General features: G+C 37.1%; 1 protein-coding gene across 10 annotated transcripts in view; it reads right to left on the reverse strand.

Moving 5' to 3' along the window:
* SDCCAG8 (SHH signaling and ciliogenesis regulator SDCCAG8) overlaps window positions 1-19,120 on the reverse strand; it is a 262,314-nt gene that overhangs the window by 92,264 nt on the left and 150,930 nt on the right. For 7 of the 10 annotated variants that reach the window (XM_033851855.2, XM_019920402.3, XM_033851860.2 and 4 more), the window contains 2 exons: window positions 3,871-3,998; window positions 1,644-1,752 (listed from right to left, as the gene is read on the reverse strand). The exons of 1 other annotated variant lie outside the window; for it this stretch is intronic. In XM_033851855.2, the coding sequence (XP_033707746.1) occupies window positions 1,644-1,752; window positions 3,871-3,998 (237 nt within the window). Of the gene's footprint in view, window positions 1-1,643; window positions 1,753-3,870; window positions 3,999-12,205; window positions 12,439-19,120 lie in introns of those variants that run through there. 2 more of the 10 variants (XM_019920403.3, XM_073801488.1) reach the window with 2 other exon arrangements.

Below are 19,120 nucleotides of genomic sequence, written 5' to 3' on the forward strand. Positions count from 1 at the left end.
GCTTTGGAACCAGAAATGTCTAAGTTAGAATTCTAGTGCTCCTACTTACTAGCTATTTAAACACTCTGAGTATTGGTTTCCTCCTCTGTAAAAGAAGATAACAATTCATGTCTCAAGCTGTTGTGAGAATTAAATAATATATAGCAAGCATATAGCTTCTCTTTCTCTTTTATACACTTCCATTTCCTCAATTATGTCTCCTTAGACAGCAAGATAATTAATCAATAATCAATCCCAAAGCAATCTTAAGATAACACAATCTTTTAAGACCCAACTCAAAATAATTTTTGCTTAAGTTATTAATCTAGTTTGTTTATATCTACGTGAGGTAAATCAAATATTTCTAGTTAGGAATACCTCCTGTTGATATATTATGAGGGTCTCTTCCACGGCAAAATTATTTGGGTTTCCTTGTCAAATTTCCTGAAAATACTGGGTATTTTGGTACCCTAAGCCTTTTCCCATCCCAAACAAGATACTTAATTAGTATTCGCTAAGAAGGTACATGTTCAGAGCACATTCTGGGTGGTTATAGGAGCTTCTGCCTTCCTGTGAGCAGAAAGAATTGGATTCATAAGCCCCCTGATTTTCAAAAAAATTCAGGGATGGGGATTACATAAGGTAAGCCAGCTTATTGATGCAGGAACCCAAGATAGGGCTCAGAGTGATCAGACATGCTCTGACCCTCCTAGAAATTCTTTCTGAATAATAAACCTAAGTCAATAGTTGGTTTGCTGAGCCCTATTGCTTGTTCTTTGATGATCTAAGTGAGTTTCAGAAAAGTATGCAAGAGAAGATACACAGATTATTTTCCCATTAGGTTATACTGTAATGTGACATTTTATACCTAGCTAGTTAAATGAATGATTTCTTTTGAGTTCAAGTCAAAGTGATTCTGTTCAACATCATTCATTTACAAGAGGAAACCACAGTTCAAGCAGGTCAAATAAATTTGTCCAAGATTACACAGCTACTGTCAGAGCTAAGACGAGAACTCAGGCTTCTTAGAATTTAGAATATAAGTAATTCATTTATTGAGATAATATGATTAGAAAATGTACAGAAAAAAATTCATTAAGAACCCAATCAGTGGATTTATAAAAGAGCATGTACCTACAAAATCAATGATGGCTATTTTATTAAAATAAAACAATTTTAGGAGAAAGAAAAGATGGTTTTGGTTTATTTCAAAGTATCATCTACTTTTATTTTTATACATTCATATTTTATCCATTATCATTTGCCTTAAAGACAGCTTTTATGTGTTCATGGAGAACTATGATAATAGACTAAAATATGTTAGCTGTGTTAAAATATGACTTTAGAACTGCTTGATTTATCTGCATCCTTTATTAAAAGGATGCCATCTTGACCTTTGTGCTCTGAAATTTCATAGTTTTCAATTCTGAACATTAAAAAAGTCAAATTATAGTATGGATACCTAATTATGAAAAAACATCAAGGTGTCTGTATGGATAATTAAGAAAATTCTCATAGAGAGAAAATGTTTTTTACAGGAAATATGTCAATACATATCTAATTTTGACATTAGACTGTAAAATAGTGGAAATACTGTCCTTTAAGAAAAAAATTACAGTATTCATATAAACAGTGCTCTGAAAGTATTGTATTATATTACCCACCTGCTTTTCTGAGAGATTTGTTCCAGTTTCTTGGCTAATGTGCAGCACTCTTCCTTTAACTTTGTCAGAAATGAATTCTGGGAGGTCAGCAATGAATACTGTTCATTTTCTAGAAATAACAATAACCCCCCCCCCAGCAACATAAGATGTTTATGGTTGTAGCTCTGCAGTGCTTCCACATGTATAGTGGTAAAAGTGCTAAGACAACCACACTTTTCCTATAAGACGCTAGATCACTTTTACGGTCCTAGGTCAAAGGAATGCTCATCTGGCAAGACACTAAATCTTGTGAGATATTTATTTCCCTAATAATTACACAACAGAAACATTTCTGATCATATCAGCTTTGTGTAATTTTTAACATGTTAATAAATTGTCAAATACCTCAAGTGGAGTCATAGATGCTTATATCTTTGTAATATGCAATATATTTTTATTTTGATAATTCTACTATAAACAGTGTCAAATTTATCACAACCAGATAATTCAAAACTAAAATAATTGAGGAACTCTTTCTACACTGTAATTCATGCTTTATGTTTCATATCTGCGCACATATTTCACTACTCCCATCTTGCATATACTTCTCTAATCATAAAAGAAAAATACATAACTTTCCTTATTTTATTGGAAATAAATAATTTTCCCCATCTATTTAGTGTGAGCTTCAACGAAGATCTGATCAAAGAAACTGAAGAGAGTATGTATTTTTGTGCAAAACAAAAGGAAGTATTCTCATGGTGGTTCAGTTAATACTCTTATCTAGCACTCAGAGATACTGCCCAAGACTCCTTGATCACTGGCATCCTATTGGTAGTGGAGGCAAACAATAATTCATCCTGTAATCTTCTCCTTTTGTTTTTAGTGGAAAAACAACTACCAAGCCCGGAGAATTTTCATTTCTTCTGGCCAGACACTGTGAGAAGAAAATCTCTACTGAAAGTGATGGAGTGAATTATGTGGATCAATATGACATTTGCCTCTTTATTAGCAAACAGATTATTTAATGAATTTTACATTAGCAATTTTTCACTTACAGGATAAGCAACCATTTATTACCATGTCATCAAATATAGTATACATCAAATCACATGAAAATTATCTTTAGGTGAAAAGTTTAACAGGCCCTTTCTTTTCAGTTTTAGACAATGACTGACAAAAAAGCATATAGCATACAAAGCAAAATAAATCAAGGCACTAAAAATTAATCAACATTTTTCTGGAAGAAACAGGATCAATTAAACTTTTGTTTTAATAGTACAATCAGCTTGGTGTATGTGGTGTGGAATTATAATGACTGACACTGTCTTGTTTTGACTAACACTGTCTGTGAACACACAACTCAAAAGTGAAAGGAACTACATAATGCTCCGACTGAACAAATCAAACTGCCTATTTTCAAAGTGCATTTTACTTTCAAATTAAAGGTAAAGAGTTACTGGCCAACTCAGTCTGCAGAATAGTGCCAATGTGATGAAAGATGGCAATTTTTAGCCAAGCTGCCAGCTGTGGTCAATGCCTTGTATTAGTGAATTTTAACAGCAGTTGTGAGAACTTGAAGAATGCAAAGGATTAAACATCACTCTAGACTGGGTTGGGGGAGGTGGGGAAATCATACAAATGCTAAAAATGTTCGAAGCTGCAAAGATTAAATAAAGGAACATATCAATTTGGAGCCACTGAATTACATCCAGCTGCGACAGTGAATTAAGAACCGATTAATGGCTAAAGCTTTTCTCCAGTTTGGATGCTGAAGCAAACTCATTAGGCTTTTAGAGTAGCTATAATGTGTGTACTGTGGGAACTGTTCAATGCTATTCAGGAGGCTCTAACTGTAAGCTCAGAGCATTTCCCGCAGAGCTTCTGATGCTATTTTCTTTATATAACATGTGTGCCTGAAAACCCAGCCAAAAACAAGCCCTTTGTTTTTCTACTTTGTTGTGGTCTCTCTCAGCTTTACGTTTCTTGAACACAGGTAAATAAACTCATAATCCAGATGGTGCAACAGATGTGAGAGCAGCACTCTGAAATCAACAGACAGTGGGCAATACTTTCCATTTTCTCTTTTAAACGCTAACTAATATGTAATTCGGAATCTCCGGTGTAGTTAGCATCTGCTCCCTTCGGCCAGCCAAAGGTTACAGGTGTTCCTGATGTCATTTCACAGTAAGGCGTGGGCCTGGCTTGTGAGCAAGTGCCCAGGCTCTAATCTTTCCCTACCACCTACCAGTTTTGTCATGCTGGGCCTCCATTTGCTGTATCTTCTGTGTCAGCTCCTGCTCTCTTTGCTGGGCCTGAAGGGCTTGGGCCTTTGCATCGTTGCTAAAGCTCTGCTGAATGCTATCTTTTTCCAGCCTACAAGGCAGAGAGGAGACAGACAGAAATTTAAACTACAGATGCACTAATCCCCATCATTTCCCCTACAGACCACAGAGAGCTGATACGTAGTAAATTGTTAAGCATAAGTAGACAACAGTCTTTCTACAGACTCCCCCTTACTTTAGGCAGAAACTCCAAAGGACCTTTCATACAATGTTAAATACTTGCCATAAATCTAAATTGACTAAAGTAAGCAACTTTAAAAATCAAAAAATCATGACAGCTGAATAATGCTATTTTGTAACTTTAAAACACAAACACCGTTCTCTATAATATTCTCAATGTTACGTACCGCCAATTAATTTTTTTTTTTTTTTTTTTTTTTTTTTTGCGGTACACGGTCCTCTCACTATTGTGGCCTCTCCCGTTGCGGAGCACAGGCTCCGGAGGCGCAGGCTCAGCAGCCATGGCTCACGAGCCCAGCCGCTCCGCGGCATGTGGGATCTTCCCGGACCGGGGCACAAACCCGTGTCCCCTGCATCGGCAGGCGGACTCTCAACCACTGCACCACCAGGGAAGCCCATCTTTTTTCTTTTGAATGGTCAATATTTCCTAAAGATCCTGAAGTTACAGGAAGAGCATGACTCAATACACCCAAAACTTAAATTCTTGAAACTAAGTTTTGTAGATCACCTCTGCTTTTCCTCCCAAGCTTAAAACGGAATCTCAAATATAATGTAGGAGATTCTATCTGGAGGCAAGTAAATGATTCTGCAGTACCACATGCATGTTTTCATTAAATATTTTCACACATTAGGCCATGTAATGTGGATATAAATATGAAAATAAAAAACTTCTCCCAGCACTTCATAATAAGATCCCTTTTGGGTCACACTGAAGGAAACTGCAGGATGAGGAGCTTCTGTAGTCAAAGACGATGTATCTCACCCCACTGTGACTGGATATTGACCAGTGGATGGGTCAATATCCAATCACAGTGGCTCCTAAAGAGAGAAACTTCCTAAACAATTAGAACCTGAAGAATGCAAAGGACCTCATCACTGGCACCACTGTGGATAATGACAATGTGTGTGAGCACACACACATACACACAAACACACACACACTCACACATACACACATTAGGTTGGTTCTTTATTCTCTAAATATGGGTAAGTGATATAAAAGTTTCCTTCAATTAACTGGCTTAGTTATTTCTAACTCCTAATTTTCTTGTGGGCATTTCTCATCCATGCTGCTTTACTTTACTAATTGAGATATTTACTGTCTTGTCTTGCCAAACTAAAAATAAACAATTCCATAAAGCTATCACTACTAGTCTACGTACTGCTGTGGAACTTCAAATCACTGGCTTCTAATCATAAAGCAACATAAGTAAAGTCTGTATTGTAATAGGTCAATGAATGTGGTAATATTGTAGTACAAAATTCCAAAATGAAAATACACCCACACCTCAATCAAATGGATCATCAGAGGGCCACGCTAAATGTGAAATAAGGTCCCTTCTGGTACTTCTAGTAACAACACCCCGTGGACTTGCTCCAAGGTCTTGCCTCACACTCAGTTCCAAACTGGTATACAGCAACACATGGATGGTCCGTCGAGGCCACTTTTTGCCTCCCCAGTCATTCCACATATTTTCTGGCCATGGAAAGCTGCACATGTCTCTGCGGGGTTTTTTTTTGTTTATTTGTTTTTTGTTTTTTTTTTTTGCGGTATGCGGGCCTCTCATTGTTGTGGCCTCTCCCGTTGCGGAGCACAGGCTCCGGACGCGCAGGCTCAGTGGCCATGGCTCACAGGCCCAGCCACTCCACGGCATGTGGGATCTTCCCAGACCGGGGCACGAACCCGTGTCCCCTGCATCGGCAGGCGGACTCTCAACCACTGCGCCACCAGGGAAGCCCGTCTCTGCGTTTTGCTGGGATGTTTTTTCCCCCCGCCCACCTCACCCCTCTCTGCCTCCCACCAACCCGTCACCCCTGCTCAATGTATACTGCTCCTTTAGGACCTGCTCAAAATTCCCCTCCTCTCTTTCCCCTCTCTCCTAAATTAACTGTTCTACAGTGACATCAGTATATGTTGTGTATATATGCATCCTACGAAGATAGCATTTATCACACTTTGGTTATTGGTTTACTTGTCTGTCCCTTTCTGCCATCTTTGTCTCTCTATACCATGAGCCCATCTCAGTACATGGCACACAGGAAGCGGGCAGTGAATGTTTAATGAACGGATGTTCTTATATACTTGCCATAGGGGAACGAAGGCTGCAGTCTTTAAGTGAAGCTGCAGAATCTGATCAAGTCTTATATGAGGAGGCAAAAACTTTCCAGACGTGAAAAAAAAGAGAGAAGAGTGTATGGAAGAGAACGGCTCTAATGGTGTTGCCAGATGGAGATGCTGCCGCTGAAGGGGTTAGCTTGAAGAGAGCACTGCAGATTCTTTCACTGAGTAACCATCCCCGAGACAGAACCCTAGCTAGAGCAGGGGATATAGGTTGGGACACCTAGGACTCTGAGATCCCCAGTAATCGGGTGACCAAAAAATGCATTGTTCAAAACCAATACCCATTTGAGAGTGAAAATGGGCATTATTAATAATAATAAGTAATTATACCAAGACAAACATTCATAACTGGGACTACCCTTTGTAAACTGGGGTTTATGGTTCACTTACACAAAGGGGCTGCCAGTCTCACCAGTAATTTTCAGAATGAGGAACCTAATTACTGATCTCCTAACTTTACTAGAGAAAAGGACTACTGTCTTATTGTAGTTCTCCTTATAAAACAATTTAAAAGAATGTTCTACCAACAAATGTTGTTACACATCAACTTTTGTTTCTTGAATCCTTGCCCAACTTTTACTCTGTTTAAGAAACTACACATTTCATTTTCAATTGCATAAAAACACGACATATTTTTGCTTTCTTACCTTCTTTATATACCCCTTTCCTTCTATGCTGCCCTCTCACCTTGCAGGTTCTTTCTGACTTAGCAGGTTTTTTATAAAACCTTAACATTTTAGAACTGAGAAGGAATCTCAGATTTGTTTAATCAAATCCTCTCACATTATAGTTGGAAAAAGAAAAAAAAGGAGAGTCATAAAGAATTAGAAATCTGCTCAAAGGTTACTGTAAATGCTGTAAAGGCAGAGGTGGGATTTGCAATATTTTGATTTAGGAAACTTATTTTATAACACCCTACAGGTAATGCAATAATGGGTTGAAAGAATTAATAAAAATCACTTAGTTATCCAAGGAAGTGATCAGAGAAGAATCCAAACCAATTCATTTAATATTTAACAGAACTCTGAAAGACACTCTGTTAGGCACAGGTCAAACAAAGATACATAAATATGGCATAGTCATTGTCCCAATAGGGGATTCAAAATGGCCAACACAGAAGGTAAAAGGCGAAATATACCACAAGAAAGGTACTAGGGAATAAAACTACTAAAGCATAGAAAAATAAGTCAATTCCAGCCGGGTGTGAGAGCCTTGTAAAGGATAGCTGGGCCAGGCTTCCCCACATGGTTTTCATTCAGTTCTTACTCAAAATATTGATGATCTCACTTAACCAAACTTATAGTTACCATATTTTACAAATTGGAATAAAAGCAATGGCAGTAAAGAAGAATTTCTTGGTTGTTATTAAAATAAGGCTGAAAGATGTATTCATAATAGCTAAAACCTGGAAACAACCTAAATATCCATTAACTGCTAAATAGATAAACAAATCGTGGTATAGCCTTACAATGGAATACTAGCAATAGTAGTAATAAAATAGTAATAAAAGGCTATTGTTACATATGACACCTAGGTAAATCTCAAAGACAGTATGCTTAAAGAAGCCAGGTACCAAAGACATATTTTATGATTTCATTTACATGAAATTCTAGAAAAGTAAACAATAGAGTGACTGGTCAGTGTTTCCAGGACCTGGAGGTAGGGAATGGGCATGAGGGAACTTTGGGGTTGATAGAAATGTTCTATATCATGGTTATGATGGTTCTGTAACTATGTACATTTGTCAAAACACATTTAATTGCAAACTCAAAATTGGTGATTTTTATTATATTTAAATTTACCTCAGTAGAGCTGACTTTAAAAAGGAGCAAACGTATTAGAATAGGAACATCCACCTTTTTCTCCAAGTTATCCACATCACCTGTGGCAACACATGGGCGTGTGGGCCATGTCGATGTTTACTTGATAACAATTGAGAGTTAAAAGGAGGGAACAAGTACTGGGTAGGCCTCAAACACAGACTAAGCACACACTGAGGTTTAGTCTCTCCTTTTTTCCGATTATAATTCTGGTTGATTATATTTTCTAAAATGTCATTTACCATCCCATTTAAAAAATGGGATTGAAGAATTAACTATACATTTCTAATCCTCAACTTTTCCATATCATTTATTATTTTAAATCTTGCTATTTAGAAAAATACATGTCATAGAGCAAAGATGATTAATTAGATTTTTTTAAGTACATTTAAAATTTTACTACTACATTAAAGGACTAAAAGTTTCTGATGATCCTAAAATTCACCAGTGAGTGCGGCACGGAAATGATGAAAGCCTCAAGTCTAACCTGAGGACAAGGACGTGGTGTTGCCAGTGATTTGAGGCACCAATCCTGTCCGCCACGTTTCTATTCACCTTTTTACTAGTGACTGAAGTGCTAGTATTAGACATACAACCCTTTTGGTTAAAAGGTGTTTCCTTTTTAAAGTAAAATATAGAGAGCTTTGTGACAGTAGCATATTGGTGTAACAAAATGTATGAGACCATTTATAACACACTTACTAGCTGAGAGCCATTCTTGATGGAATTACAGAGAGAAGCAGCAGGGAGGTGCGGGGTGCTATTGTGAGTTAAGAAACATGATGTTGGGCTTCCCTGGTGGTGCAGTGGTTGAGAGTCCGCCTGCCGATGCAGGGGACACAGGTTTGTGCCCCGGTCTGGGGCCCGTGAGTCATGGCCACTGAGCCTGCGCGTCCGGAGCCTGTGCTCCGCAACAGGAGAGGCCACAACAGTGAGAGGCCCGCATACCGAAAAAAAAAAAAAAAAAAAAAAACCAACAACATGATGTCCACTTGTCCCAATAATAGTGATATGATCTTTGATCACTTGGTTGATGTTATTGGTGTGCTGGAAAATGTTTAATAATTGATTTGGGGGGTATCCCTCATTTGCAGTGTTTACCAATTTTCATTGTAAATACTTCTACCAGGTCCTATTTTAATAATATGATATTATCTATTATTCTTGTGCACTTCTGGGCTTCCTATTCCTAAGATGTTCCAGTTTCATCTTGTACTGTCCTTTACCAGTGTTGGAATCAGCATTTGCTCAAGGAGCTCTTGTGCCTTTTGGTGGAGAATGGTATTTAGAAATCAAGATCTGTCACTAGGTGGTACTCATTGTTACTGACAAGTCTTGGCTTCTAGGTCACCTTAGTAGACAGAGCCAGTATATGAATATACATATGAATATATAAATATAAATATGAATATTTGTCTATACATCTTTATGTGAATGTATACATACACATTCAAATTGATGTCTCTAATGCCAATCCAATAACATCAATAGAAGCTAGTCTTCCCTTTTCCCTAAGTGTAACATTATTCCTCAACAGTGAGAAACTTGGAATCCATTCTTTAACATACTCATTTTCTCAAACTTGGTATACACAGAAGTGCTTTCTAAGTTGCTAATCTACTGTGGAAATCAAATCTATGAGTAACTAGAATTAAATATTTCCTTATAGCTTTTAGTTTTGCTTTTTTAAAAATTGAACTATAGTTGATTTACAATATTGTGTTAGTTCAGGTGTACAGTCAAGTGATTCAGATTCTTTTCCATTATAGGTTATTACAAGATATTGAATATACTTCCCTGTGCTATACAGTAAATCCTTGTTCTCATCTATTTTATATGTAGCAGTGTCTGTCTAGTAATGCTTTTTTTTAAAGCATACACACCGTTTTGCACTTGATTCTCTTTGTGTTCTGGGAAAACCACATCTTAAGAGGCAATGGAGGGACTTCCCCGGTGGCACAGTGGTTATGAATCTGCCTGCCAATGCAGGGGACATGGGTTCGATCCTGGGTCTGGGAAGATCCCACATGCCACAGAGCAACTAAGCCTGTGCGCCACAACTACTGAAGCCCGTGCACCACAACTACTGAGCCCACATGCTGCAACTACGGAAGCCCACATGCCTAGAGCCTGTGCTCCACAACAAGAGAAGCCATTGCAATGAGAAGCGTGAGCACCTCAACGAAGAGTAGCCCTCGCTTGCCTCAACTAGAGAAAGCCCCCACAAAGCAACGAAGACCCAATGCAGCCAAAATAATAATAATAATAAATTAAAAAATAAAAAAAGAGGCAATGGGGTACAGTAGAAAACTCACAGAGATAGAGGATCCAAGTATAGTATCTATCTCCTGATTACCTATGTGATCATGAACAAGTAACTTAATTCTTTTAATCCAGGGGTTCTTCCTGAAAATAGGGCAGGAAAAAAGCCTATTTTAAGGGTTAATAATTTTAGTAATCTATTATTTACTAACGTTTAGCATAAGCTAAGCTCTTTACATGTATTCTTTTATTTAATCTCAAACAACCCTAAGATGTAGGTTCTCTTATTATCCTCACTTTATAAATGAGGAAACTGAGGTCTAGAGAGGGTGTACAATTTGTTCAAAGTCCCCCAGTTATTAAGGGACATAGCCAGGAAATTCAGGCGTACCTGAATCTAAAGTCCATAGTATGAATCTCTATGCTTCAATATCTTACTCTGTCAGGGATGCAGAGAAATGAGATAAAGGATGACAAGAGTCTTATTTCAATTATCCGTGTGTGTGTGTGTGTCATTTACTACCCATATTATCCATCTTGATAGCCAATCCCAAGCTAGTCCTCGTTCTCCTTTCCCATTTGTCCCATATGTTATTGGAACACTTCCTCCTACAATGACACCATCAATTAGTTGTATCCTCCTTAAAGAAATATATTGACTTTTGCAAAAACATTAAAAGGCACATAAATACATCTCCTGCCTCAAGCTTATCACAGACTCCCAGGAAAGATAAGACGTGCACATCTTAATTGGAATGTAAGTGCCTGAAGAATAGAGACCTTTGTTTTGCTCACTAATTTATTCCGAGAGCCTGGAATGGTGCGTGGAATACAGTTGTGCAGTCAACAAATATTTGATGAATGAATGAACGAGTGAATGAATGAATGAACAACTGTTAAGGGACAGAAAATACTAAGTATCCTTACAGGTTTAAGGATCCTCCTACCTACTGATTAGAAGAAGAGAATGGGATAAAATAATCTCTATTTTGGCCAATAATTTAATTTAGTTTTATTATTGTTATTGATAATAACAACAAAATAAACAAAATAAACAACAAAACAACAAAATAAACAATAACAAAATATTGTTGTTGATAATAACAACAAAATAAAAACAAAGAATGGGATAAAATAATCTCTATTTTGGCCAATAATTTAATTTAGTTTTATTATTGTTATTGATAATAACAACAAAATAAAAACAAAGTAAAATTAGTGGAGAGAATGATATCTTCCATGTTTGAGAAGAATCAAAATCCTGTACCTGTTTACTATTAACAAGGACTATGTTCTCATATTTGAGCAAATGTAGAAATACAGGGATGAAACAAATAGGGAAAGGAAAATACAAGACGGCTAGCATTCAGTAATCTCTACTTCCTCAAGTATGCAAAAAACTTCATGGCATTATACATATTTCCTAGAGGAAATTATTTCTATTTTCTTCCCTGCAAAGTATATCAGAATTTTAAGTACAATGTTGGAAGTTGAGTTATCAGATCAGAGTGTGAGTCACTTCTAGGAAAGGAAGCAGAAACAAAGGAGGTCAACTTCTTTCAAAGGAATAAACATAAAAGAAAGTAAATAATTCACAGAAACTTTCCTAAGAATATTTTTCCCTCCAAAAATGTTGTCTTACAGTATCTCCAAAATAATTTGAAAATTCTAACCTTCAAGGCCAAGGATGTGTGCTAGACTCTATATTGCCAGCTTCTATTACACCTCCTGAATAACTCACATTTGCTTAAGACAAAACCCACAGACTTTTACCATCTCATCATCTTCCAGTGCCTGTGCTTTCTATTTTACAAAGCACAGTCAGATGCACTGACCTCTTTATTCTTCTTCTTCTTCTTTTTTTTTTTTTTTTCTCGGTATGCGGGCCTCTCACTGTTGTGGCCTCTCCCGTTGCGGAGCACAGGCTCCGGACGCGCAGGCTCAGCGGTCATGGCTCACGGGCCCAGCCGCTCCGCGGCACGTGGGATCTTCCCGGACCGGGGCCCGAACCCGTGTCCCCTGCATCGGCAGGCGGACTTTCAACCACTGCGCCACAAGGGAAGCCCTCTTTATTCTTCGTAATAGTTCTGTAAGGCATGGAGATGGAGTAGATATTCTTGTTTGATAGATGAAGTATCTCAAGCTCAGAGAATGAAGAGATTTGCTCAACACTGCACAGCTACTAGTAAGTTTGGTGTCCTTTCCATTCCATGGCATTGCCTTACATGAGGAGTTTAGTAAAATTCTATTGCTCATCCAATTCAACAAATACTTAAACACCAATTTGTGCCAGGCACAAAAGTGTGGGGATGCATCAGTATACAAGATACAGACCATGACCATCCCCTCGAAGAGTTCATGGTCTAGTGAAGAAAACAGACAAGAAAAAACAACTAAAATAGTAAGGTAAATAATAAAATGGAGCTAAATTCCTGCTATCATAGAGTGGATAGGACAGGGGTTGGGGAGTAGCTAGGCACAGTGAGGGAGGATTTCAGGAAGCTTAAAATATTAGAGGCTTAAAATGAGTAGTCATTAGCCATATAAAGAAAGAGAGGAATATCGTTACAAGTGAAGTGGACAACTGGTGCAAAGGCCCAGGGAAGAGAGAGAATCAGGTGCCTTTGGAAAACTGCAAACAGCTTTGGCACGAGTGGAGGGTGGAATATATGTGTTGTGGGGTAGAAGCGAGCAGTTGGTGGAGGGGAGACTGAAGAAAGATGAGACTGGAGATGTAGGCAGGAGCCAGAACATGAAGCTATTTTTAAGGACTTCATCCTCAGGGAAATAGGGAGCCAATGTAGGGTTTTAAGCAGGGGAGTGTTGTGATCACACTCGAGCTTTAGAAAGATCACTCTGGCTGCAGTGTGGGGAACAGATGGGGAAGGGACAACATTAGAAGCAGGGAGAGCACTTATTACTACAGCAATAGCAAGAGCAATTTTGGTAATTGTTTCTTAGATATAGTAGATATCATAGATCGATACTGAGACTGAATAGCCATCAAATGCACATTGCAGGATTTTCAGCCTTGAAATTTCTTAAGTAGCTCAGAGGGCTCCGATGCATTAAGTGCTTGTCTCGATCAAAGTTCCTGGGAGAATATTAGGCCCTCCTATATTCTATTTTACAATACCATGGGCCCAATTCTAACGACTAAAGAATAAGAACAAGCATGCTTTTGCATGAAATAAATTAGACCATGATTTTGCCTTTGCATCTTCATATTGTCAAAATATTCATATTTCCATCTCTGACTTTTCTGTGTAAACTAATCACATTGGTCCGCTCTTGCCTTTCCTCTCTGAAAAATATCAGTTTATCTACATATTCCCAATAATTAATTAATCCTTCTGATGAGTAACTTCAAATTAGACATCAGTAGCATCAGTATATATTATAATGGCATTTCTGTAACCTCTCAATGGATCTGCATCACTGTCAAATTGTAGTACAATTGACTGAAAGAGTTTATATTCTATTATTAAAATGTTTTGGAATTAATTTCTAGGATCCATTTTTAAATGGGGAACATGTTGATTACTTTGTGGCTATTAAATTTATTCAGAAATATGCTATAATAGCAAGAGTTACAATTATGAAATACATGTCATAATGTCTCATTTCTCAAGCATAACAGAGTAATGCTTCATTTATCTGGAATGTTGGGAGATGAGCTGTTCCACGAGAGAGAATTTTCCAGGTGTTAGACCCATACAAATCTGACCATTTGCAGTAGAAATATCTAAAATATATTACATCTCTGCTTCCTTAAGCAAATACACCAAATATAACAAACTCTTCAAAATAAAGGTTCATAATGCCTGCTTGCAGCTGCATTCCCTTTGCTAGGAAGCTCCTAGGAATCACTGCTCATTGTTGTATCTTCAGGTATCTACCATAGTGACTGGAAACAGCAGACACTCGATACGATTTGTTGCATGGAAAGTCTCAGGTGCTATTCTAACAAAACAGAAAGCATACAGAAGCACTAATCTGCTTCTTATAATTTTTTTTTATTGATTGGTTTGCTATGATTTGCTGACATGTTTTTTGCTTTGTTATGTTTCAATTTTTTTTTAATATATAAAACTGATGCTTAGGATAGTTCCACTGATCCTACACAGAAAAGTGCAAGGGCTTTGTGATAGTTATTTGCTTCTTAAAAGTACTTTTAAATTTATATCTCAGTTTATGGCTATGTGTCAAATGGCTGAATTTACCAGAAGTCTACATCTGAGGAAGTAGGGAAGTTCTGTAAGAAAGACAGCAGGGTTTTCATTGTTCTAACGTGATGGCCTTTGGTCAACCACCCAGTATGTTTGTACAAAGAAATTAGGACTGTGATCTGCTGACTGACCTTGGCTTGATAACAAAAACACAGTTCATTTTTAAAGCTTGATTAAGATCTCTATAACCTCTCCATTGTTGCACAAACCTCTGGAGCTGAAAAATACTACGCTTATGGAAGAAAAAAACTGACCTGAGGCCAAGTTTTCAGATTCTTAACTCCAGTATAATTCTCACTCTTCTAAATAAGAAAATCATTGTTCTTGTCACAGTAATTAGGTCATTTTCCTCATCAAAACATTTTTCCTTTTAGTCATTTCATGATTTAACATTATTTCTATTTGGCTTGTTAACACTTGCTTGTAACTATTTTTATCTACATCCTTAACTGTTTCCTCTGCTTCACGAACTTAAAGTGTTTGTTGGATTTTCTTCTTCCTCAAGCCATTTCTAAGCCATCATCCTCATCATTCTTATAGTTGCAGAACTGTCCTTTCTATTCCTGAGAACCTGCTTTTACCTTTATTCTAAATCTATTTATATTCAAATTCATTTCTGGGAGGCAGCCTGTCTTGAGCCTACCCAAACCAGCAGAATTTGTGCCCTAAAAAAAGGAAAATGAGCAATTAAAATCCTAAAATATGTCTAAAAATAATGTCGCACTTTTGGCCTTTATCCCTTAGTACGTAAACTTCACTGCCAGCAGGGCTGGGTTGGTCATTCTTTGTACACAAGGAGGTAGGGATTAAGGGTGCATACTTTGGTGTCAGCCAGACTGGGCATCAGAGTCTCCATACCTCCACTTACTAGCTGTGTACCCTAAGTGAGTTACTTACCCTATCACTGTTTTCTCGAATGTGAAATGGGGTTAGTGGTACCTCTCCTTATAAGACTAGCATGATATTGTATTAAAATACACTTAGTATAGTACTGACACATTGTAAGTGTTCAAAAATATCAATTAGTGCCATTATTATTATCATTATTATTTCTCAAAAGATGACTACTCAAAGTGTAACAATCAATATAATTACCTCAAAGACAAAACACCTTGAGGAAAGAATAAAACATTTCCTCAGTTTACTGATAAAACCTACATAGGGGGAGGTGGTATTGCACAGTGGATGTGAGCTTGGGCTTTGGACACACACAGTCCAGATTTGAACCCTGGCTCCACTATGTACTAGTTGCATGACACCAGAGTGGAACTTCAGCCTAAGGCTTATTTTATCATTTAATAAAATGATATTATTAGAATATGTGATATAGTCTACATAAAGCAATCAGCAATGTCCATCCCAGATCATCATTTGAAAGGTGGCTAAATTCAACTAATGGACTGGCATCTAATTATTTGTCAAATTTACTTTCCATAGCTCTTAACATGTAAAGGTAAAGACAGGACAGTAAGATATGGAAGAACTTATTGTAATTTGCTGCTGGTACAGTAAACTCTTCAGCTGCTTTCTCTATCCTCCTCCTCCCCTCAAAGTGACAGTTCCTCAGAAAAAAATTAACCAAAGTTAGTCCTGGCTACCAGCTTTAAATTAAAAAGCTGACATGATTTTCTTACTTGTACAGAATGATTCCAATTATTGTAGAAATCGACTTTAGGGTTTATGACTGCATCTACAGTGGGCATTGTGGGAAAGCCAGGAAAACTGAGGAACAAAAGGTCTAGGGCTACAGTGGCGTGTACGGCAGCCACTGGCCACATGTGGCTACTGAGTACTTGAAATGTGGCTAGTTTGAAGAGAGACATGCCTCAAGTCTGGACTGCTGTGAAGAATTAGAAAAAAAAGTAAAATATATCTAATTAATTTGTATCGATTACATGTTGAAAAGGTACTATTTTCTATATATTGGGTTAAGTATACTATGTTGTTAAAATTAATTTCACTTGTTTCTTTTTAAATATGGTTATCTGGAAATTTTAAACTGAATATGTGGTTTGCATTTCGTGGCTCCCATATTTCTACTGGACAGTGCTGATTTGAGCATAACTCCTTTTCTCCCTCCCTAAAGCAGAGCATCATTTTTAATCTTGATGTTCCATAAATCAAAATAACCATGTTGCCAAACACTGCTAACTCTAAATGTCTCACAAAGATACAAAATCTCATAATTCTTATAAAAAAGCCAAAACTATTAAAATAACATTTTCTTATCTTGATAAATTTCTCATTTGCATCAGCCAGTCACCATTACTTGAAAAGGAGAAACAAAGAAGAATTCTAATAGAAAACTAAGAAAAGCTAAAGCTGAAGTAGTCACCGTATTATACAAATGTAAGCAATACAAGCTTTTTTTTTTTGTAAATCAGATTTGGTTTGAAGCAACTCCCAAAATACATATTCATATTTAAAATTAAATATAAAGCATATTAAAAAATTATTCCATACAGCCAAGCTGGCAAATTATAGAAAAATGTCCAGTTATATACATGGATTGTAGGCTCCTAATAAGTTAATGTGCATATAGTTGGAAAATATTGATCATTTAATAGTCTCTCTATAATTGTTAAATGGGAAATAGCAGATTCTCTACGATCCGCCCTCCCACAGATTTCTTTCCTGAATCTTCAGCAATCATCCTCATATCATTCATTCTTTGTTTCTAGTAAGAAACTAACAGTTTCAAAGTCTATCGAGAGTATTAGTTAGTCAATCAATCTGTCAACCAGTTTTTAATAAATTATCCTACTGCCTGGTGAGTTAATCTGTTGTCTTGGTAGTTTTTACTTATTGCAAAACATTATCTCCATTTTATGAAATACAAATAAGCTGCTGAATGGTTTCAAACCTCTAGAAACATTGGTGGAATTTATTTGTTGAGAGAAATGTAATTCAAGAATCCGGAAAGGAGAATGAGTGGGAAAGCCAGGACCACACATAGTAAGCCCTCATGAGAATCACAATTCCACTCATCATTATCATTACAAAGTCGTTCTTTATAGAAAATCTCACTTGAAATATTTATAAATTATGGGCACCTCCAAGTGTATTTATAGAAACATTAACACATTATGAGTGCTAAACTTCTTAATTTCTAGAGCTTACTGCCCATGAGTTGCTGCATTTCTTCAGAATACAGTAAAGGATACACACAGAAGGGAGGAATATCAGTATGCCATGAATGGAAGGAGAATGAAATCTACTGCAGAGTTTGACTTAGGGTCCCATACTTTAAATCTGTGCCAATAATCCTTAGCAGAAGATTGTTTAAAATAATTTATACCCAAAAGTACCCATAATGTTTTATTCTAAAAAATCTTATTCTAAGAATCAAGCTTTGAAAGGTACATAAATTTAATTAGCTGACTGGCATCAAGTTATCTAATTGTCAAATTTATTTTCCAGAACTGTTAACATATAAAGGCAAAGTTGGAACAGCAGATATGGAAGAACTTGCTGTAATGTCACTCTGGCACAGCTAATTGTTCAAGTAACGGTCAAAGATGTTCCCCCTCTCTCACTTCCATTTCAGAGCACTGATTACACCTAAAGTGAAAGTTACTTACCTCCCTGCTCTCTTTGTGAATGAAAGTGAAGTGGGAGGTGGGGGCAGAGACTGAAGTTCCGGAGGCACAGATGAGATAAGAAAACAAACAATTTAAATAATTTAATTTTGTGTATTCCCCAAAACCTGATTCCTGGGAGGTATGTGAAGATTTAACAGAAAAGTTTCCCTAAGTCATATAAATTTGACTGAAATACTGAAAACTAAATTTCTTTCTAAAGAAAGTCATACTGTGTGTTAGCATATTAAAATCTCTGAGAAGTCCTACTGTCAAGAACCCTATTTAATTCGACTTTCCAAAAGGAATATTTTCACACCATCCACCACCATCAGAGGCAGATAGTACAATGGATAAAACCTTATTCTGGAGCCTAACTGCCTAGGCTTGAATCCCAACTCCACCACTTGGTGGTGCTGTGACCTTGGCCAAGGTATTAATCTGCAGACACCTCGGTTTTCTTATCTGTAAAATGGGGCTCATGGCAGCATCCACCTGGAAGGGTTGCATGGAGATTGAGTTCATGTGAGTAATGTGCTCATCATGGAGTAAGCAGTGTGTCCAGGGAGCTACCTTTACCACTACCCCCAGGAGGAGTGTTCCAAGAAGCAGTAATTTTTGTTTGTAAGCTAAACCTCTTTGCTTTTTTGTTTCAAGAACCAATAACCATGCGCCCGAGTCCAAAAAGAAAATTATTTTCCCTTTCAGCAACAGGTTGTGTGAAATTTCTACAGAAAGATTTTAATGTGTTTATTCAGATTAGTCATATTATCAATGAATACAAAGTAGTAGTATGTGGAATGCAGGGAAAAGCACTAGACCAGGAGCAAGGAGATGGAGATTCTAGGTTAACTTCCACTAAATGACTGTTGACCTTGGGCACGTCACTGAACTTCTCTGCATCTCAGTTCTCACATATTATAATGAGTATTGGCCTACATGGGAGTTTCATTAATTCATTC

Source organism: Tursiops truncatus, chromosome 1 (assembly GCF_011762595.2).
Source record: "Tursiops truncatus isolate mTurTru1 chromosome 1, mTurTru1.mat.Y, whole genome shotgun sequence".
Taxonomy (NCBI): domain Eukaryota; kingdom Metazoa; phylum Chordata; class Mammalia; order Artiodactyla; family Delphinidae; genus Tursiops; species Tursiops truncatus.